This window comes from Saccoglossus kowalevskii, chromosome 16 (assembly GCF_978046115.1).
Source record: "Saccoglossus kowalevskii chromosome 16, keSacKowa6.1, whole genome shotgun sequence".
In the NCBI taxonomy this organism is placed as follows: domain Eukaryota; kingdom Metazoa; phylum Hemichordata; class Enteropneusta; family Harrimaniidae; genus Saccoglossus; species Saccoglossus kowalevskii.
This window is the reverse complement of record NC_140656.1, coordinates 24,068,072-24,089,589: the sequence shown is the minus strand read 5'-3', so window position 1 is coordinate 24,089,589 and position 21,518 is coordinate 24,068,072. Positions and strand designations below refer to the sequence as shown.

At 36.0% G+C, this 21,518-nt stretch overlaps 1 protein-coding gene across 1 annotated transcript; it reads left to right on the top strand.

Annotated features, from left to right (window-relative positions):
- The first annotated feature begins 308 nt into the window (after positions 1–308).
- On the top strand, positions 309–19,936 carry LOC102801762 (UNC5C-like protein). Its single transcript, XM_078011631.2, has 9 exons — positions 309–456; positions 2,943–3,014; positions 11,558–11,630; positions 11,756–11,829; positions 13,405–13,462; positions 13,864–14,702; positions 17,314–17,457; positions 18,165–18,338; positions 19,361–19,936. Exons 2-9 carry the CDS (start codon positions 2,943–2,945, stop codon positions 19,934–19,936), a joined length of 2,010 nt encoding a protein of 669 aa, XP_077867757.1. The 5' UTR covers positions 309–456.
- Positions 19,937–21,518: the final 1,582 nt, after the last annotated feature.

Below are 21,518 nucleotides of genomic sequence, written 5' to 3'. Positions count from 1 at the left end.
TAGGCCATGACACTTGTGGCGGGAACCAGCCAAGCGTCCGACTTGCCATTCACAAAGACTCCGGGAACCAGCGAATCTGGAATTATGGCGGGAAATCGAATCGGCGATAGCGACCTCTATAGGCGGGAATCAGCATATACAATTAATTGTTTTTCAAAGCATTACATATTAATTTTAATATTCATAAAAACAAAAAGAAATTAGGAAAATTAGCGTGAAAATAATGCGAAGACGAAAACATCCAAGATCTTGTAGACCGTACGCGTGAAAACAACATCATAATAAATAAGGGGAATTCCCGGAAATCCGGGTACTTTAATCACATGTGGCGGTGATTTTGAGATCTGTGGTTCGCTGAAATTACATCAACGCTTTCAGTCAACGATAGTGACCATTGTTTAGCCTCTTGGGTAGCATTGTGGTGATATTTATCGTACTGCAGCAAAGCAAACGAAGGTAAAGTGCAAATTGTATACGAGTAACTGCCACTCTGGTACCACTGTTAACAACAACACAATATTTTCCCCTGTGAAGAAGGCGTTAGGTATGCATGTATAATTTCAAGATGGCTATTTCCCCCGGGGTCGAGTAAAACCCTGGATCATAGATTTATTTTGAAATTCTTTTTGAGCGACTCGTCGGTTAGACATGGGCCTGGGTAATGCCAGCGTTCATGGTACAGAGTTCTTGGTAATTTAATTGCGACAATATGGTAATGGTTTTGTTATCAATTAATATTCTAATATTGAACAACGAAATAATAAAAAAAAATACACAAACCAAGGAAAACAGTTCTTTTAACGAGATGACGATAAGTGACGCAAATCAGACATTTCTTAAAAACAGCAGTCAAAAAAATCTGTTCTATTTGAAAGGTTGTGATTGATTTATCGTTAAAGGGCGGTCATCGCTCCGTGTGACATTTGTGTTGATAAAATTTGATTTTCCCACAGTTCAGTGCACTCTTCTAATGGAATTTAAAAGTACGAGTTTTGACCTTGGCCTGATGTGCACTAATTACCGCCAGTGACTATTCCGATACCTTCCAATTGCTCAACAAATTATCTAATTAAATCTTGGTAACGTCTCAGTTTGTACTCATTGATCTGATTTGATTTGTTGCGGCCCTGGTAAAAAAAAAGGCGTTCCGGCCCTGGTTTGGACGTTACGGCCCCAAAACAGTTTGGTCCAAACCAGGGCCGGAACGTCTTTTTTTTACCGGGCCGCAACCAACCAGGGCCGGATAGTCCTGATACCTGTGCAATGACCATGGCCCTTTAATTTTCTTATTTAATCAAACCACAGAGAGGCATGTAAAACTTTTATTTGAAAGTATGTGCACACTAGACATAAAATATTAAACAAATTGTTTTCAGTTTTAGGGACATAAAGAGATCCATTGACTGAGACGCAATAAATAATTAATTCCTCTGGATCAATTATTTAATTTGTTTGTATTGATTAATATTTCTGAAGATGCAATAAACAATTATTATTATTGAAACTTCATATTGACTATAACACTGAGGTGTTTATTCTACCAAGTAAATCAACAATTACCATAAATCCAACGTTGTAGCAGACTGCATTTTGTTTTTTGGAAACACTACACCTATGCTAGCCCTGCATTCAAAAAGTTTGTCAAGATGGGCGTTACATTTTGGTCGTCTATAGCAAAATGGGGTGGAAGAACAGCAAATAGATGCTTGCTCTTTTAGATTAAATAGATAACAAAACTCAAATGAGTAATCACAAAAACATCTCAATTACTCTCCAAATTTGACGCAAGTTGCTTAAATTATCGTGCATATGGTTTGAATCGAACTTGGCTTTTTTACTGCTAGTCTACACATATTAATCAGTGTATTCTGTCTGTTATGTCCACCCTGTTTTGCTATAGCTGATTAATGGCGGTGCTTGAGTGGGTAGCCAACCAAAGAATGTAAATAACGCCTATTCTAGAAATGCCATGAACTACTCCTGTGCATGTTCAAATATGAAACCGATTTCACTGGATTTTCATTATCCCAGTGAGTAAATGAGTTTTATTCAATACTTCGTGACTCGACAATCTTGAATATGAGGTATAATAACCAGTGTAAAGAATAATTAGGCATAACCCTATAGCAATATATGTATTATTGACTTATTATTACGTTTTCTTGTCACAATATTTGAACTAACTTTGATTCACTTGTGCAATTTATATTGAAAATTACCTGTAAATTGCAAAATAACCCAAAACGCATCAACAATAAATAGACTATCAGCTGTTATTATTTTTTATTTTGACAAAGTATATAGGTAGGCATATTAAACTACAGGACTACACCAGGGGTAATAGGAAAAGTAATTTGCCTGGTCTGCATCATTTGCTTTATATACAAATGTTTTTTTAATCCTATATGCTAGAATGTTACGCATTCAATCATCTGCTTTCAAAGAACATATTTACGTTACAGGATCTCTCCATGTATTTTTACATTGACTTGACTTGACCAGATAAGTAATATACTACAGGGGTTTTTCTAAAAAAAAAAACTGCAAGATTTAGAGGGAGCACTGCAATTCAGCGGCGCCACCAAGTGAGTAAATAGGGTTCTCCCTACCAGGATGTGGAGTTTGTGATAATTTGTGATGGAAAATTAAAGTATTGCATGCATCAATTCAGATAAAATATATACATTTCAAATCCTGCAGCTCTCAGACATTTTAGTCCAGGCATATTTCTAAGGAAAATGTTTATTTCAAGTCTAAGCTGCAGGTATCAACAACACCCATTGTTACCATGGAACTCCCAGCTTGAAAAAAATTACAGCCAAAATATTTATTTAAAGCCACAGTATGCTAGCATAGCCAAATAAAATTATGTCTGTACTTCTGCAGTTTGCTCGCATTTTGCTTGCATCTGTTTGATAAAGTAATTGCTGTTCTTTTTATAGATGACTGGTAAGGATCATATAGGCAGTCAGGATAGTGGATATCATTCCCCACCAATGTCACTAAGTGACGATGTAAGTACGAATCATAGAAAAGTTACAATGGCTACAGTACAGTTGATATTATCAGAGTAAATATGCACCATGTATGACATCTAATGTTTTTCAAAAGTAATTATTTAAAAGTGGTCCAAATTTTATGTTTTATGAAAATTTCCATAAGGATATCTATAAATGTAGGTGTTATGTTATTGCGTGTGATGTTTCACGTCACTTCTTAAATTTGCTTGTCTCTTCATTGCATATCACTTCCCATGCATACTCTAGTTTTATAAATCCTTGGGATAACTCAACAACTTTACCTAAACACTCAAACAATTAACTAAGCTTAACTTTAATCTCTTTAATAACATAAAATTAATAAAACGTGTACGACATTCTCAAGGAAATATCACTTTAACTAAAATATCATCGATTGTTCAATTTTTTTTTAAGTTGATTTATTTATTTATTTGCTCATTTGTTTATTCCACTAGATGTGTGAAGTGAATTTAGTAAGTTTTACAAATAATCAATCAAACCTTATAGTCTGTAAAAACATTGATTATTGTTGGTTTTTACTTTCTCTTTTTTCGTTGCTACTTCATTATTTTATGTACATGGGAACATGGAATAAAGAATAAAAGAACATAGAATAAAAGTAACGATACAATTCATTGTTTTTCTGCCAAATGTGTGAACTTAAAGTGCCTGTGCAATGCCCACTCTCACGTTAACTATTTTAGATCCGTGTCCTACTGAAGTGGGCAGTTATTGATTTTTTTTGTCAAAATGGTTACTCCTATCCAAGTAAATTTAAGATATATCTCGTGCTGTAGCCACGCCCACCTATCCTGAAACGGTCGACTGTTTCCGGATTTCCGACTCTCGCCGAAAGTGCGCCACCAAATGCCAAAATATAAGAGGAAGCCATACTCCTGAGCTGTACTTGTATAACACTGCGTGATTCAATATACTTTTAAACGATATACATTTTTCGGTCGGCATTTCTTTTTTTTGTCAATTTTTTTTTTTTTTTTTGAGATAGAGAGTTTTTAGAAGTTGTTTTCAGAACAAACGTTTGTGATGGTTAAACGTTGTGCTGTGGGCGGTTGCAGTAATACGTATAGTCACAGTGTAAGTAGTCACACTTTTCCATACGATCCGAAGGTGCGACGTCAGTAGACGAAAGCCGTGAAAACAACGAGAAAAGGTTGGGGTGGACCTTCTCCTTACAGCGTCATATGTAGTGTCCACTTCACCTCAGATTCTTTTTTCGAAAAACTGTCTTCAGCCGTAAAAAAACAACTAGGTTTTAAAGAGAAGCGCCGACAACTTAAACCTGGCGCAATACCAACAATTTTGAAAGAAATAGATTCCGAACCAGCCCATGATCACCGAGGCGGATTTCAGAAGAGAGAGAGACGTCGGGTAAGTGTTTCAAATCATTTGACTTTTTTTTGCCATCCTGATTATCGCTTTATAGAGACAATTAAGTTTGCGTTATGTAAAGGTATCAATAATTTTTGATAGTAACACGAAAACGACACGTCGGACAAACAGGAAATTATGCAGTCCTTACACACTGCTAATTGTTTTCATTTTCGCAGGCAAAAAGTTTCTGAATTGTTCGGTGATTGGTGTTGAATGTCAAATTCACACCTCTGTTACTTTCCTTCTAGCTTGATCTGTGAAATAATTTATGGGGGTACTGGACATCTCGACCCCAAAAAATCCTGACCCGTTTTTCATACCTACAGCCAAAACAAAGTCAGCTTGGACTTTCAGTTATGAGACATGACAAAACAAACGCTGCCAGTGATAGATTTCGCGAATAAAAAACAAAATTAACGCAATCAAAGGCGCCGACCACACGCGTTGGAAATACTAGTAGATAGTACACGATGTTTCGAATCAAAAGATGTCGATCAACGTTGAACTAGATAGAGGTTCGCGTCGCCACATTGAGACAGGGTCGCGTCGATGCGGTGGGTCGAGATGTTCAATTTGGGTCGAAATGTCTTGGGTCGAGATGTCTAGAAATCATTTATGGAATAAGAATCCGGGCTTTGGCTGTCAATGCGTTATCACCAAGTAAATAAGTATGACAATCACGCTAACTCGAGTCCACTCTGAATTTGTCTGTATGTGTGTTGCTCTCAATTATTTTTGTTATCCAATTAAACGCCACCAGTCACGCACTTGTCCTCGTCGTGACCCGACGCGTTCACCCATTTCAACTGAATCTATTTCCACGCGGCGGTCATTTATTTAGTAACTGTGATTTGTCGTTTTTGACTCCCATGTGCGAAGCACAAAATGGGAGTCTTTGCAGTTAGTGTGTCTGTATGTGTGTGTGTGTGTATGTGTGTCCGACTGTTCCACTGCTATCTCAAGAACCATACATCGGTTTTTGATGAAACTTGGTGCATAGATGCTCTGGGCCAATGCGCAGATTTGATTAGGTTTTGGTAAAAATCCATGCTCGTTAATTACCTAATTTGCATGATAATTAGCTAATTTTTAGCTGTTCTATGACTGTTCCACTGATATCTAAAGAACCACTCATTGGATTTTGATGAAACTTGGTACATAGATGCTCTGAACATATGCGCAGATTTGATTAATTTTTGGTAAAAATCCGTGCATATTAATTACCTAATTTACATGATAATTAGCTATTTTTTAGTGGTTCCATGACTGTTCCACTGATATCTAAACAACCACTCATTGGATTTTGATGAAACTTGGTACATAGATGCTCTGAACTAATGCTAGGTTTTGATTAGTTTTTGGTAATAATCCGTGGATACTAATTACCTAATTTGCATAATGATTAGTCAATTTTCGGTTTTTCCACTGATATCTCAAGTACTAATCATCACATTTCAAATGAAACTTGGTACATAGATGTCATACGACACTGCACAGACCTGATAGTTTTTATGGTAATATCAGTACATATTAATTACCTAATTTGCATAATTAATTAATTTTCAGCATTTGATATAAGTAGTTAGCATTACATTTCAATGAAACTTGGTACTTACATACTCAAGGACTATGCAGAGATTGATTGTTTTCGATAAATATTTGTGCATATTAATCACCTAATTTGCATAATTAGTTAATTTTCAGCTTTTCCATGGGTATCTCAAGTACTAATCATCGCATTTCAATGAAACTTGGTACATAGATCCTTTAGGACTATGCAGAGACCTGATTAGTTTTAGGGTAAATAATTGTGCATATTAATTACCTAATTTGCATAATTAATTTTCAGCTTTTCTACTGATATCTAAAGTACTAATCATTTACATTTCAATGAATCTAGAATTATGCAGACCCAATTAGTTTCCGGTAAATATTTGTGCATATTAATCACCTAATTTGCATAATTAACCAACTTTCACACTGATATCTCAGGTACTATACATCACATATCAATGAATGTACATGGATGCTGTAGGACAATAGACAGACCTGAATAATTGTGGGTTACAATCTGTACATATTAATTACCTAATTTGCATAATTAACCAATTTTAAGCTTTCACACTGATATCTAAAGTACCGTAAAAACTCCAAAATTTCGACCGGTTTTAAATAATTGGCGTTAGAAATGTGACATGTTTTTAGAGTCGTGGCCGAGTTGTAACTCAAAATCTAAACAAAGTCATCAATCAGTGAGTATTATGACAAGCAAAACAAAACATCAAGACGCGCAGAAGAGGTCAGCACAAAACTAATAGGTCAAAAGACAAAGCTGTCTCGCACTACCACAGTCACTTGGGGGCTGAAAATCAATAAATACTAATTTTCAATAAAAATCATCCGCTATACGTATAAAAATAAACAAGTTGTGAAACACTGCACCGAGTAAATCGACACCCTGTCGGTTTCAAATGTCGATTTCATACCTTAAAATGCGAAACAAAAAGGGCAGAGGGGGTCAGGTGTTAGGTTAATAACCATTGTTCATAATCGCTAACTTGGTTTTATTCAAAACTGCACAAATCCCGCGTTTTCTGATGATATCTGACGATTTCATGAACGAAAATGGCCAGCAGCCAGAATCAAGGGGGATTCGCATAGAGTTCTGGGTAAATCAAGGAAATACTCGCTGTTACGGCACGCCTGATTGGCTGAAAATGAGTATGCGCACTTGATTTACCCATAACTCTGCGCGAATCCCCCTTGATTCTGGCTGCTGGCCATTTTCGATCATGAAATTGTCGGATATCACCAAAAAACTCGCGATTTGTGCCGTTTTGAATAAAACCAAGTTAGCGATTATGAACAATGGTTATTAACCTAACACCTGACCCCCTCTGCCCTTTTTGTTTCGCATTTTAAGGTATGAAATCGACATTTGAAACCGACAGGGTGTCGATTTACTCGGTGCCGTGTTTCACAACTTGTTTATTTATATACGTATAGCGGATGATTTTTATTGAAAATTAGTATTTATTGATTTTCAGCCCCCAAGTGACTGTGCGCACTACCTAGGAAAACTTGCGAATGTTCGAAGTACAGGTACCCATTGGACAAAAGATACATGGAAGTTTAGCAAACTATCTCCCCGACCCAGTGCAATGTATCCGGTTAGAATCAAAGCTCACGTGTCCCTTATTTGAGGGACCAAATTCTGCCGTAAATTCGCCCTTGGATTAAAAAATAAAATGGGATTTAAGAAAATAAAATGGGACTTTTAAGGTGTATTTTGGCGTCATTTTTCGGACATTTCAATCAATCCTGCCGGCTAAAATAGAGTCTAAGTTTTACCGTAGTCATTGACGTCTGTCTATTCAAGAGTACACGTGTATGATTTTTATCGTGACTAGCGTGAGCGGGTAAGCTTCCTTTCGAGAATGAGCTGTTATCACTGTGAACAATGTTAAATTATTCTTCAGATGACCAGTTTATTTTTTAAAAACAACTAATTTTTTTATTTAAAAAAAAATCATGCCGTTTTCGCATCAAAATCCAAGCCAAAATATCGTACTACAACATCAATCTCTTCGCATTGCGTTCAATAACATTAACATATTTAAATAAGCTATGGTAATTTGAACACGTTGGCATCATCCAGCTTTTTGATTGGTTAATTAGCGATTTGACCTATTTGACCTAAGAGAACATGGCGGATATCCTACAGCATCAAACGTTTATACGAGACCGGAATCATTCGCTTACGATGAAACTTAGTTGACTTTTATTTGTATTTCATAACCATTCAACAAATTTATTTTGTGTACATTATTATAATCACTACTGAGTACAGTAATAATCAACAATTCAGAAACGCAGCATGCCGAGATTTTTGTGTTCGTTTTTATTTGAAACTTCTTTTATTTAGAATATATTTTCGTTACCAATAAAATAAAAATCTCTCAGTCAATCAGAAACCCGGATTCATGCCTTCGAGGAAGGTCCCGTTTGAACGCTCACATCGGGGTTTTTTTTCGTTTGGGGGAAAACTAAAACTGGTCGCAATTTTCGAATAAGAATGAGTCGGCAATTTTTAGTGGAGTCGAAAATTTGGAGGTAAATAAAACACCGAAACCCGGCAAATAAATAGCCAATCGAATTTTTAGAGGGGTCGAAATTTTGGAGTTTTCACGGTACTAATTATTCCATTTCAATGAAACTTAGTACAAAGATGCTCTAGAACAATGTACAAACCTAATTAGTTTGGGGTAAAAATCTGTTCATATTAATTCCCTAATAAGCATAATAATTCATAATTTTTTGGTTCTAATCACATTTCAATTAAACTTGGAGACATAGATTTTCTGTTACATTGCGCAGACCTCATTAGTTTTACACTCAAATCTGGTCATATTAATTTTCTGATTTGCATAATTAGTTTTCAGCTAAGTAATTTCGAATTATATTTAATGTGTCTCCAATACTCTCAGCACATGGGAGTTCTTTCTAAGCTTTCTTTGATTTTTAGTTATTTCCCTATTTTATTGATCACTATAGTTTAACGTCTAGAATGTCAAAATATGTTTTCTTTTTATTTTAATTTTGATGCTTCTACTGGAAATGTACTTCAATAGAGCATGTATGATATGATTCTTTATGGTTTTCTATCTACTATTGTTGAATCAAAATGCTCTCATTATAATTTACAGATTACGTAGAAGAGCTCTTCAATACACTAGACTTGTATGTTGGAGGAGATTGTGTATTACATACACTTGATGATGCACCCCTGCCACTCAACAGCCAGTATGCCCACCCTGACAAAGTCTCGGCAGTTCATCGCCACACTACAAGATTCACATAACAGTGTAAATACATTTCCAGATGCTGCAACTATTATGCTAATAAAAAACAGGCTACGTTACACAGTTCACAAATTTTATTTAGACTTGTGATGAACAAAGAAATATGACAATGTAAACATTGGATTGTCTGTACATGTATGTGAGGAAAATAATGTGAATAAAATATAATTTGTACATGGATTACTATTACTATAGTATATGGTTTTAATTGAGTGACACTGTGTGACAATGAAAAAAAGGAAACACATCTTCAGATTTTGGAATCTATGAAAAACCAAGATTTGGTAATTTAAGTCCTAAATAATTCTCTGACATAAATATTGATAAATCTGTTACTGCTCACACTGGTAGTACTGTAGTCTTTTTCAAGGAACTTCAAGTATCCCCTCGTTAACCTGTGGAGGTTTAGAAAATAAATAAGGTCACAATCTTTATTTGGCATTTGTTTATACGTAATTCATTCGTTTTATGATGCATCTTTTTTTACTATAATAAAGACAACTATTATTATGTTATATATGTGTTTGAATTATGGATGAAAAAAATATTGAACACATTTACAATTAGTACATAAGTATAAGCAATTGCCACCCAATCCTCTCAAACGATTATTCAAAAAATAATTAAATTTTTTTTTCTTCATTTTCTTTTCATAATAATATGTCAATTTTATTTCACCAAACATTTTTCAAATTTACGTTTAAAATTTTGAAACTTGCGGATGTAATGCACACTCGCGCTTCGTGTGAAGGGAAGCCAGGTCAAAACATTGGGCATTTTATGTGTATAGAGCAGCCCACAGAGACGTCGGCCGATCCCAACAACCATATCAGAAATTGTTGATGGTGGAAAAAAATAAGAGTTTCATTTGTGCAAAAAACAAATCAAACGTGATAAAGTAAAACGTCGATGACATTCGGGCCACACGAGACACTCACGCCTTCGACCATGAACGAAAATCCAATATGGATGCCAATGCACGTTTGAACGAAGCAGGCAATATTTCTGAGGAAATTCACGATCTAAGTTTATCGAGCATAATAAAGAGTTCACACATACCTCTTTGAAATTATCGATAAGATATTTTATAAAGAGTAGTAAGCTCAACTAGAACAAAAAAAACTAGAACTTCTTACCGACTCGAAAGTTGTCCAGTGCCGAGGTTCAGCGATAGTTTACAAACGTGCGCCGGGGACGGTGATATCACTGCGACCAGCCACACCAGAACGGACATATCTCGCATCTAACTCAACCCCATGCAACAAATTTGATATCCAAGTGTTCATTATGGCCCGTTCTTCCTCGACGAAAAAATACATGAGTGACAATTTAGTCAAAGACGAGAAAACTGCACAAGAAATTTGCCTTATTTACACGTATCGGCAATGCGAGCTGCCCAGCAACTTCCCTTTCTGACGTCACAAGGGGAATTTCTGTATGGAAATGAATAGCTAATGAGGAGCCTCGTTTTAAAATACAAAAAATAAAGTTGCTGTAGACTGAGACTTTTTTTTATTTAATCATTCACTGAAAATATATATATTCTGAGTTGACCTGAAGTATTCTCCATTAACTTACTAATTCTTTGATGTCAGATATTTTTCATGTCAAAAATTTTGTGCAAATATTTTCAAAAAATTATCACTAAATTTCATCATTTTGCACCATACAGGCAGATATTGCTATTTTGATCGAAAGGTTTGTCAATTTTTACCAACATTTCATGCGGGAAGGAGCAGATTACACAAAATCATTTTGTAGATGGTACCAAAAGTTGAAAATAGCGCTCAAAAATTAAAGGGCAGTGGTCGTAATGCCGTGTTGTGTGTATACAATACAGTACATGTAAATTACCTTGTTTGTTCACACGAAAATTAGGACACAACCATTGCCCTTTTTAAGTTTAACCATAATTTTTCGAAATTTATGATAAATACATATAGGAAATGAGTAATTATGACAATTTGGTGCAAAACTAATGAAGATATAATAATGCAACAGGAAAAAATATTGTATCAAAAAATATGTTTAATACACAATATTTTGTTTTTACCAATACATGAATGTTATAACCGATCTAACCTCATTTATTTTAACTATCTAATAACATTATTATTTTAATGAAATGCTCATTTAAAAGTTGTTAATAGTTAAAACATTCAATAAAATAATGTTCTATTATTCATAAACTTTTTTACCTAGTCACGTTGCTAACTATAACTTGTGTTTTCTCACTCACCAGAATTTAGTTCAAAAATAAAACATTTCATTTTCTTTTTCCAGGATGAAGAAACTCCTAGGAACTCGGAGAAGGAAGAACCATCAACAGATATTTCTGATTCTGTCGACATACAAGGTATACATTTATAGCCAATTACATGTGACAGTGCTACTGCCCTCTAGTGTTGTAAAAAGTCACTAACTGCTACTGCCCTCTATGTTGTAAGTGTAACAAATTAATTACTTTGTTTTCTAACCTAGATAAATGCCAGAGAGTTAGACGGAGAGCATCCAAGAGAAAGCGAAACAGTGACTATAAATTCATTAGGGACAAGGTAAACAAAATTGGAGTGCGAAACAGTGACTATAAATTCATTAGGGACAAGGTAAACAAAATTGGATGCTGGAGTTCACAGAAAGGTCTGATGTAATATTCTCCAGTTATTAGTCCCCGTTCGGACGCAGTCCGAAAACGGGGACTTATGTTTTGCCCTGTGTGCGTCCGTGCGTCCGTGATCACCTGTATCTCGAACATGCATGGACCGATTAAGTTCAAACTTCACTCATACATCACACATTATATGGGACATATGCACATGCATTTTTTTCATGATCCGATTAACGATAGCCGAATAGCGGCCATTTTAAGGCCGAAAATGCATCAAAATCGCACATTTTCACCATTCCGGACCCGGATCTCAGTTATGCATGGACGGATTTTGTTCAAATTTGGTACATACATTAAACATAATAGGACCTTGATGCACGTCATTTTTTTTTTTCGGATCAAGTTCGAAATAGCCGACTGGCGGCCATTTTGTTTTAAAGAATTCAGTTCTGGATCCGTATCCGAGACATGTCTGGATTGATCAAGTTCAAACTTCACACACACAAGGTACATCATGTCACAAATATGTATGTGCATTTGTTTCATGATCTCATTAACGATAGCCAAATGGGGGCCGCTTTAAGGCCGAAAATGCATTGAAATCGCACATTTTCACCATTCCGGACCCATATCTCAGTTATGCATGGATGGATTTTGTTCAAATTTGGTACATACATTAAACATAATAGGACCTTGATGCACGTCATTTTTTTTTTTCGGATCAAGTTCGAAATAGCCGACTGGCGGCCATTTTGTTTTAAAGAATTCAGTTCTGGATCCGTATCCGAGACATGTCTGGATTGATCAAGTTCAAACTTCACACACACAAGGTACATCATGTCACAAATATGTATGTGCATTTGTTTCATGATCTCATTAACGATAGCCAAATGGGGGCCGCTTTAAGGCCGAAAATGCATTGAAATCGCACATTTTCACCATTCCGGACCCATATCTCAGTTATGCATGGATGGATTTTGTTCAAATTTGGTACATACATTAAACATAATAGGACCTTGATGCACGTCTTTTTTTTTTTTTCGGATCAAGTTCGAAATGGCCGACTGGCGGCCATTTTGTTAAAGAATTCAGTTCTGGATCCGTATCCAAGACATGTCTGGATTGATCAAGTTCAAACTTCACACACACATGGTACATCATGTCACAAATAGATATGTGCATTTGTTTCATGATCTGCTTAACAATAGCGGAATGATGGCCATTTTAAGGCCGAAAATGCATCAAAATCACGTATTTTCACAATTCCAGAACCGGATCTCAGTCATGCATGGATGGATTTTGTTCAGATTTAGCACAATGTGTTGTACATATGCAGGTGCATTTCGGTCATGATCTGCTTTGAATGTATATGTCACTCAAATATGAACGGAACGGGGACGTGTCATTGACAATGACTTGTTTGAATTTATGATTTTTATCCTGTTTTTAGTGTATGTTGAACTTGATAGAAAAAAAAATGTTCTGATGTATTCAAATCTAATTTTTTGTGCTATTCTTACAGAAACAGGGCAGTTCAGATATTCAGAGTGGAGATCAGGACTTAGAAAGCTCTGAATCAGGTTGGTTTAATTTCTGTTCTTCACTTGTGAACAAAACTTGTTGTCTTTTATTGTAATACCAAGAAAGGCTTCTTTCCTTAACATACTTTGAGTATACTGTAAATCTATTCATTTTTCACAGGGGTTTAATTTTGTTATTTTTGTTGATAAGCAAAATCTGCTAAATGAAATCCATATGGACATGTAAAATAACAATATAACTTGTTTCCCTGGCAAATTCATGAACTTAAAATATGTTCAAAACATCAGAATATTGAAACTAAATGGCAGGGATAATAAATGGTTTCAAAAACTTGCCCCTCCAAAGACATATTCCATGTACATTAGCTTTAATTATATGACATGGTTTGTGAATAAATTAGAGAGAACTTCATCTTCAAATCTGCTTCTTTGCCTTGTAGATTCTTCTGATGCCAAACTTGAATTGTCCGCCAGTGTCAAGAAGAAAAAACGCTCTTCCATGGTCCAATGTGATAGCCAAACTGGCAACTTTTCAAACAAAGAGAGCTTGATAACCGGTAAAATCTGCATGCCTACAAGTCTAAATTTAGCAGAGGTACTCATGCCAAATCAACATGCTGCAGTAAATGTGAATGTTTCTTCTGGTGGTATCAACAAAAAGTGTCCAAGATTAATCGACTTTACTGAAGTACCAGACTTTCCTGTAGTCGCACTCTCACCATTCTGTACATACGCAGCTGGAATGTTTGACCATCATGGCGGACATCTTGAATTGCCGAGTGCCAGAGTGAAACTCTTTATTCCCGCTGGCGCCATAAAAGAAGGCATAGAACAACCAGTGTACATATACGTCACACGAGAGAAACGATATCAACCACCGCTGAATCATGGCGAAATTTCACTTTCGCCAATTATATTTTGCGGACCAAATGGTCTTAAGTTTGAAGAAGATGTCTTCCTCAAAATTCCGAACTCTGCCAGCAACGAAGGCAAAAAATGGAAATTCCAAACAGTCTCTACAAATACTGATATTAATGAAGATCCGGTTTTCCAGAAATCGCCAGAAATCTTTTCGGTTGCTGAAAAGGAATTTGTCACCATTGTGGTGAATCATTTCACTGGGTTTGGTATCCAAGGGAAGCCTGATGATGAGGTTGCTATGGAGAACGCATCTTCTGATGATACCCAAACATCCGAGTTTGTTGAATTTGTCCCGTTTGTACAACATGGTGGGAACCACGTGAAATTACGCATATATGGCATGCGATCTGCAAACCAGGTAATGTGTACATTGTACGTATAGAGTTAGAATATCGTTATTACTTGTAAAAAATCACTGCAGGCACTTCAAATAATGACTCATTAAACTGCCATCTCTTTTTTTTTGCAACATTGTAATATTTCTAGGAACATTGTGTATGTTTTCCTTTAATACATACATTATATCCACATACGTAGATGCAAAAATTTTCTCATTAGACACTTAACACATTTATTTTTCAAACTATTTGAATAGTAATTAATGTTCAATTTGTCAAATATTGAAATTTTTTTATTACACAAGTTTTGTAAAAATTTCACCACTTCAAAACAAGCAAACAATAATAAACCAAGTTGGGTTTTCAATTTGAAAATAATGTTATTTTATTCTGGTTTTGGTAAGTTCTGGATAAAACGAGGAGTTGGCTGCAAATTGATCCTCCTTAAATTATTTAAACAAAAAGTGTGCGACATGGATTTCTTCAACATGTACTCAACACTTGACCAACATAAAAGTCGTACAGATAGTTTATGACATAGAATTGCTCTAACCAGATTTCGAGAATCATCTTGTAATGATTGAAAAAATTGAAACAGGAAGACACTCTCAACTTGCTAGAATCAAAACAAATTTTCCATTTTGTGTACCGTAAATAACACCATTGAGGATGAATAAGATTTTTGACTTATTTGTCCCACCTTTCATGAATAGCGTGTCCAGTATATCCCATTATATTAACGCACTGATTGTACCAATGTTGCCACTATATGCAATGCAGCTAAATTTGTTTACCGTTTAAGAAACGAGTCAAGCTTCTCAGAGTAAATTAAATTATTTTGTCCTGTATATATTGTGTCTCCTCAACTTTTGTGGATTTAATAATACTACTACAGTCAAACCTGTGTTAACGACCACCTGTGCAGAGCGGCCACCTGCTCATAGCGACCACCCCAGTACAGTTCCTTCGCAATTTACACGTTAAAGACACTGGATATAGCGACCACCTGTCCAACGCGACCAGCGACCACCCTATTGTAGACCTATTCACACTTTAACCTTTGTATAACGACCACCAACATGTCCATCAGACGGTCTCAGCAAAAAGACAATAGCTACTTGCGAATCGCTAACAGGAAAGTGGCCATATGTTACGTTCAGATTACCGAGTACGCAATCTGTAGACAGGGGTGACAATCGCAACTTGGATTGTGAAGTTGCGAAAAAGTAAAAAAAAAAAAAACAGTTGAATATCATCTGAATGTAACGTCTGGAGACTGGAAAGTTTTTAACAACAAATTAAAACAGTTTCATTCAAAGTTGGAAATGAAAAACTAGCTTGTTTCCGATCGGTACTACCCCGGTATACTATCGATCCCCAGCCGGCCAGCGGCACTTCTGTGGACTGTCTCGCACATGAAGAGCACATTCCTCCCGTCCCGAAAACAAGAAAAATGAACCAGTTTAATTAAATGAGAGATGTTTTATTTACCCTGTCGACATGAAATACCCGAACAAAATAATAAAACATTCGTTTATTTCGTTCTCATCGCGGGATTGCAAAATCCGACCTATTTTGGCCACCTCGTTGTTTGCTGTTGATCGTTATAAATTATGCTAATGAAGCTTGCGCATGGGCAAAACTGAGGGGTCATCTCTGGGTTATTCTCAACGAAAAATGATTTCTATTTTGATCCTCTTTTTTTATAAACGGTAATATCAATAATTCGAGAAAAATTCATTTCGTTTGGGCAGTTTTGATGCGTCGATGCTTGCAACAAATAACTGTAAAATTGCGTGTACGATCATCGTGTTTCATTTCCGGTTCGTTTGACTTTCTGATTCAACGTCGAGAGTTGGAGCAATCGTTACGAGTTTGGTAAATTTTGTTTATTACCAATGCTTCTTCATTTTTAATGCTTGTTTGTTTGTTTTTTCAAACACGGCAACTTTGCCTGTGCATTTTGTCACAGTGTACAATCGACAATACTAACGATGGGACTGATTACTGCCTGTGATGGGCTGGGGAATAAGACTGCATGGCGAGAGTGTGAAAGTCCGAGCTGAAACACCAATGCGGCCGATCGTTGACAATCGTTCTTATGCATTAAATACACCAATGAATCCATGGGCAGAATCACTTGGTTTCTGTGATTTTACATGATATAATTTGTAGTAAAAAAGTAAAGCTGTGTAATTATCCAGATGAAAATGAGTGACTTATTAAAAAGACCAATTCATTGTAGGTTTGTTTTGCTGATGATCTCCCTTAAAATTCCCACCCTAATTAATATTCATGATTACATGAATAAATTAGGCCACCTCCATATAAAGACCACCTGTCTATAAAGGACAGTTTGGCTCAGTCAACTGACTGTCCTTTATAGACAGGTTTGACTGTATTATACTTTTGGGCTAGTGGCCCATAGTATGGAATAAACATATTATATAAAATATTTTGATAAATATGTAAAATGTTTGTGTAAAAAAATTTGCTGAGTGCACTCTCTATTGCATGTTGTGCTCCACTTTGCATTTCTAGCAATATATTAACAAATACTGCTATCAACCTTCAAGTTATAGTAAAAATTATGAAGATATCTTGTTTTGACATCAAATATATTTGTTTCAGCGACACAACGAACAGGAAATGAGGCTTGGTGGAAAACAAGCTGATGCTGAGAGAAAACTATCGGTTGCCAAGGAGAGCAAAGCTGATATCAGAATAACAGTGAAGCCAAAATATTGGACTCCATCAGATGGGAATTACATACAGGTACAGTTTTCTACATGAACAGTGCCACCTAGTGGTTAAAAAATACAAAATTTTATTAAAATTTACAGATGTAATGAGGTAATGTGAGGTTTGACCATTAGACAGGGGGGTAGAAAGATGGAGGGGCATCTGCATCTGCAGAAAGTATTTGAAACGGAATTTTACAGGGAAAGTTACAAAATCAAGAATACCATTTTCATGTTTCACGTAAATCTTATGCTTAAAATCTAATCCCATTTAAAAATGGTTTTGCCTGTTTGGATTAAAAATTGCCAATGTCAGAATGTTGCAAGAGATATTGATAGGGTGCTTCTCCAGACCAGTTCATTTGAGTGGCTGCTGTAAATTTTGTACTTCACCTCCAGTAGTGTAGGGTTGAGTATCAACCTTATGCTGAGTTGAAAACCATAAAAGAATTGACAGAAAAAACTTCTGCCAACCTCTTTCGACCTCACTGATTAACTCTTCGGCAGTGTGTCACAAACTTAATGGGAAGTCCAATGCCACTGGCTGAGAATTAACAAAAGCAATTTTATTTGTTGGAAACCATGGTAATGTCCGTGACTCCTGTGGACAAATGCTAATGTGTACCTCTAACACTTACAATTTGTACAGAAAGAGTCAACAGTGAAATTTATTGTCAAAAACTGTTACCATACTCAAAAATATATGTGAATTATTTTCTGTTTTTTTTTTTTTTTTTACAGAATTTACCCTACAACACTCTTTGTGAAACTGATGGTGATTCTCGATCATTTCTCTTCAAACCACAAAACACTGATAATGCTGTATTTGAATGTGATGTCATTCTACAACAGACTGGTAACCTTGACAACCCTTCAGTCACATTCCATATTCATGAGATGTATACTGGTGTGGAGGTAAGAAGAATACTATAAAACTTTTACCAAACATACTTCTAGTCTTTGAAAACTGAGGCAAAAATTCTTCACTTCTGTATTTGTTTTATCAGAAGTGTATGAAAACCATAAATACCATTTGTTGTTTGCTGAATCATTAAAATATTACTTACTTTGACCAGGTTTTTTTTCTAGAAAAAAACTGCAGAGGGAGCACTGCAATTCAGCGGCGCCACCAAGTGGGGGGAAATAGGGTTCTCCCTACCAGGGTGTGGAGTTTTTGATAATTAAAATGGAACATTCTATGGCTTCCTTGGGGGCAAAATTACTATCAGACAGGTCACAGTTGAAGACTGTGGCCACATGTCATCTCAGGTCAAACAGAATTTCATGGTAGCCAGAGGATCTGCTTCTCAGGGTAAGGGGGAGCATGGCCATGGCGTGAGGGCCCTGTTCACTTGTTTAAAAAATTCCCTACTTTGAATCATAGAAATATACCTGTAATTTATGAAAGCACATGCCACATGCGTTTCTAATAAAGCAAATACAAACCCACATTATAACCCGCCATCCAATGAAAAATTCCGTTTGGTTCAACATTAATTTATGATAAATAAATTATAATATTAAATAAAAATAAAATTTTGTGTTGCAGCCTAATTTTGAATGTTTATTCGTATGCAAATACAGATCGTTGCGGAACAGTAAATTCTATTATATTCATAACTAGATGTATATTAATACTACATGTATTTAATAATAGTATTTCACCAGTATGAATAAAAATTTTTCTGTGAGATGCCGTAACTTGATAATAATTTACGTTCTACACTGACTTGAAAATGGCTCGGCTGAACATGTGGAAGACCATGATAATCATCATCATCCTGCCCAAGTTTTCTTTACAAACATGTAACAATATTGAACATGATGAAGCTTATAATGACTACACCGCTTTGAAATATTGACTGTCTCTCTCATAATGTTACTGTCTTACAAACTTTGCTGCTACATTTTTTTTATTTATTCTAAACTACTTGTAGGCTTCACAAGTGCCTTCAACGTCTGACTGTATCTTATCAGCTACTTTGATGGATAAAATGGCGATGTTGTTGGATATCAAACGAGATGATGGTAATGACTGGAGGATGCTCGCTGAGAAACTAGTGGGTTTAGATGACACTCAAATTAGGAGGATTGACGAGCGAGATAGTTATAGTCCCTCAAAAGTTGTCCTCAATATGTGGGAACAAAAGACACCCAATGCCAAGGACATTAAGTGCTTGCGTCTTTTTTTGAAGGATATTTCCCGGGACGACATCGTTGAGATAATTGATGAGAATTTTCATCCTGATACTGTAGATAAAGATAAAATGGAGCAAGATGATGTTGAGTTTTTGGACCAGAATAATGAGAATTGTAGTTCATTCATTTCACCATCGGGTAAAAAATCCTGGCAATGTCACAGCACACCACTGTCACCCAGACAGCAACATCACATATCCATGCCACTGATCAACTCAAGCATTACTAGTAGCTTTGAGCGCTCTTCTAGTTTCGCGGATTCTTGTTATTCTACTACGTCTGACCGGGAAGTCTTAGATTATATGTCTGATTAGATGCTGTCTATAATTATTATTATTATTATAATGCTTGATGTGTTATGCTAAGTACTTTCTTTGTAACTGACTATTCAATCAAGTCTATAAAAAAAAACTCAAACTAGTTTTGTGATTCATGAATCCAGTTGTATGTCTTTTTTTTCAAAATGATCATTGTTTCCATGGAAACAAGCTTGGATACCAACACTTTATTTGATGGAAAATGTCAATGTCACATTTTGACAAAAAACCTGTCATGCTTTTTTATTATGTTTTTTGTCTTTTTAAAAGTATTTGTTGATTCAGTATGTACAGAAACTGTCAGTGATTTTCAAATGAATTTTTGCTATGGGTTACACTGTAAGGTGACAGTCCAGTCCATTCCATTTCATCCCACCCCATTCCATTCCATTCCATTCCATCCCTTCCCTTCTCTTCCCTTCCCATCCCATCCCATCCCATCCCATCCCATCCCATCCCATCCCATTCCATTCCATTCCATCCCTTCTCTTCCCATCCCATCCCATCCCATCCCTTCTCTTCCCATCCCATTCCATTCCATCCCTTTCCTTCTCTTCCCATTCCATCCCATCCCATCCCTTCCCTTCTCTTCCCATCCCATCCCATTTCATCCCATTCCATCACATCCCATCCATCCCATCACTGCTTTGCAACATAATGACATATTTTAGGATCTGTTTGATATGTACAAAGCATCTCCACCAATGATACAACATCTTGCCATTATGATTTGTACTGGCCTAGCATGATAGCAACACTAGTATCACAGTAACAGTGTGTAGTTTATGTAACAATATACAGATAATGTACCTTAATATATTATTTAGTGTCAAATAAAATCTACTATACTATACTACATGTATATTATCTTAAAGTGCCTGTGAAATGCTATTTTCTGGCCCATTGGTACATCAATATTATTATTAGTCCCAGTTCGGACGCAGTCCGAAAACGGGGACTTATGTTTTGACGTCCGTCCGTCCGTCCGTCCGTCCGTGCGTGCGTGTGTCCGTCCGTCCGGACCTGTATCTTAGAAATGCCTGGACCAATCACAATCAAACTTCGCACATACATCATACATGATATTATACATATGCACGTCAATTTGTTTCACGATCTGATTCAAGATGGCCGAATGGCGGCCATGTTTGTGCTAAAAATCATCAAAATCAAGCATTTCCCAGCTGTTTACAGATGAATTTTGTTCAAACCTTGTATATACGTTGGACATTATAGGACCTTGATGCACATCATTTTGTTTTATGATCTGATTCAAGATGGCCGAATGGCGGCCATTTTTGTGCTAAAAAATCCTAAAAATCAATCATTTCTCGGCTGTTTACAGATGGATTTTGTTCAAACTTGGTATATACATTAGACATTATGGGACCTTGATGAAAATAATTTTGTTTTTCAGATAAGATTCAAAATGGCCGACTGTGGTTCTCGTGCCATATCTCTGACTTGCTTTCACTGATTATGTTCAAATTTTAAATATTCATTATACATCATGTCATAGATAGACAGATATATTGGTTTGACGATCCTATTCAAAATGGCCAAATGGTGGCCATTTTTG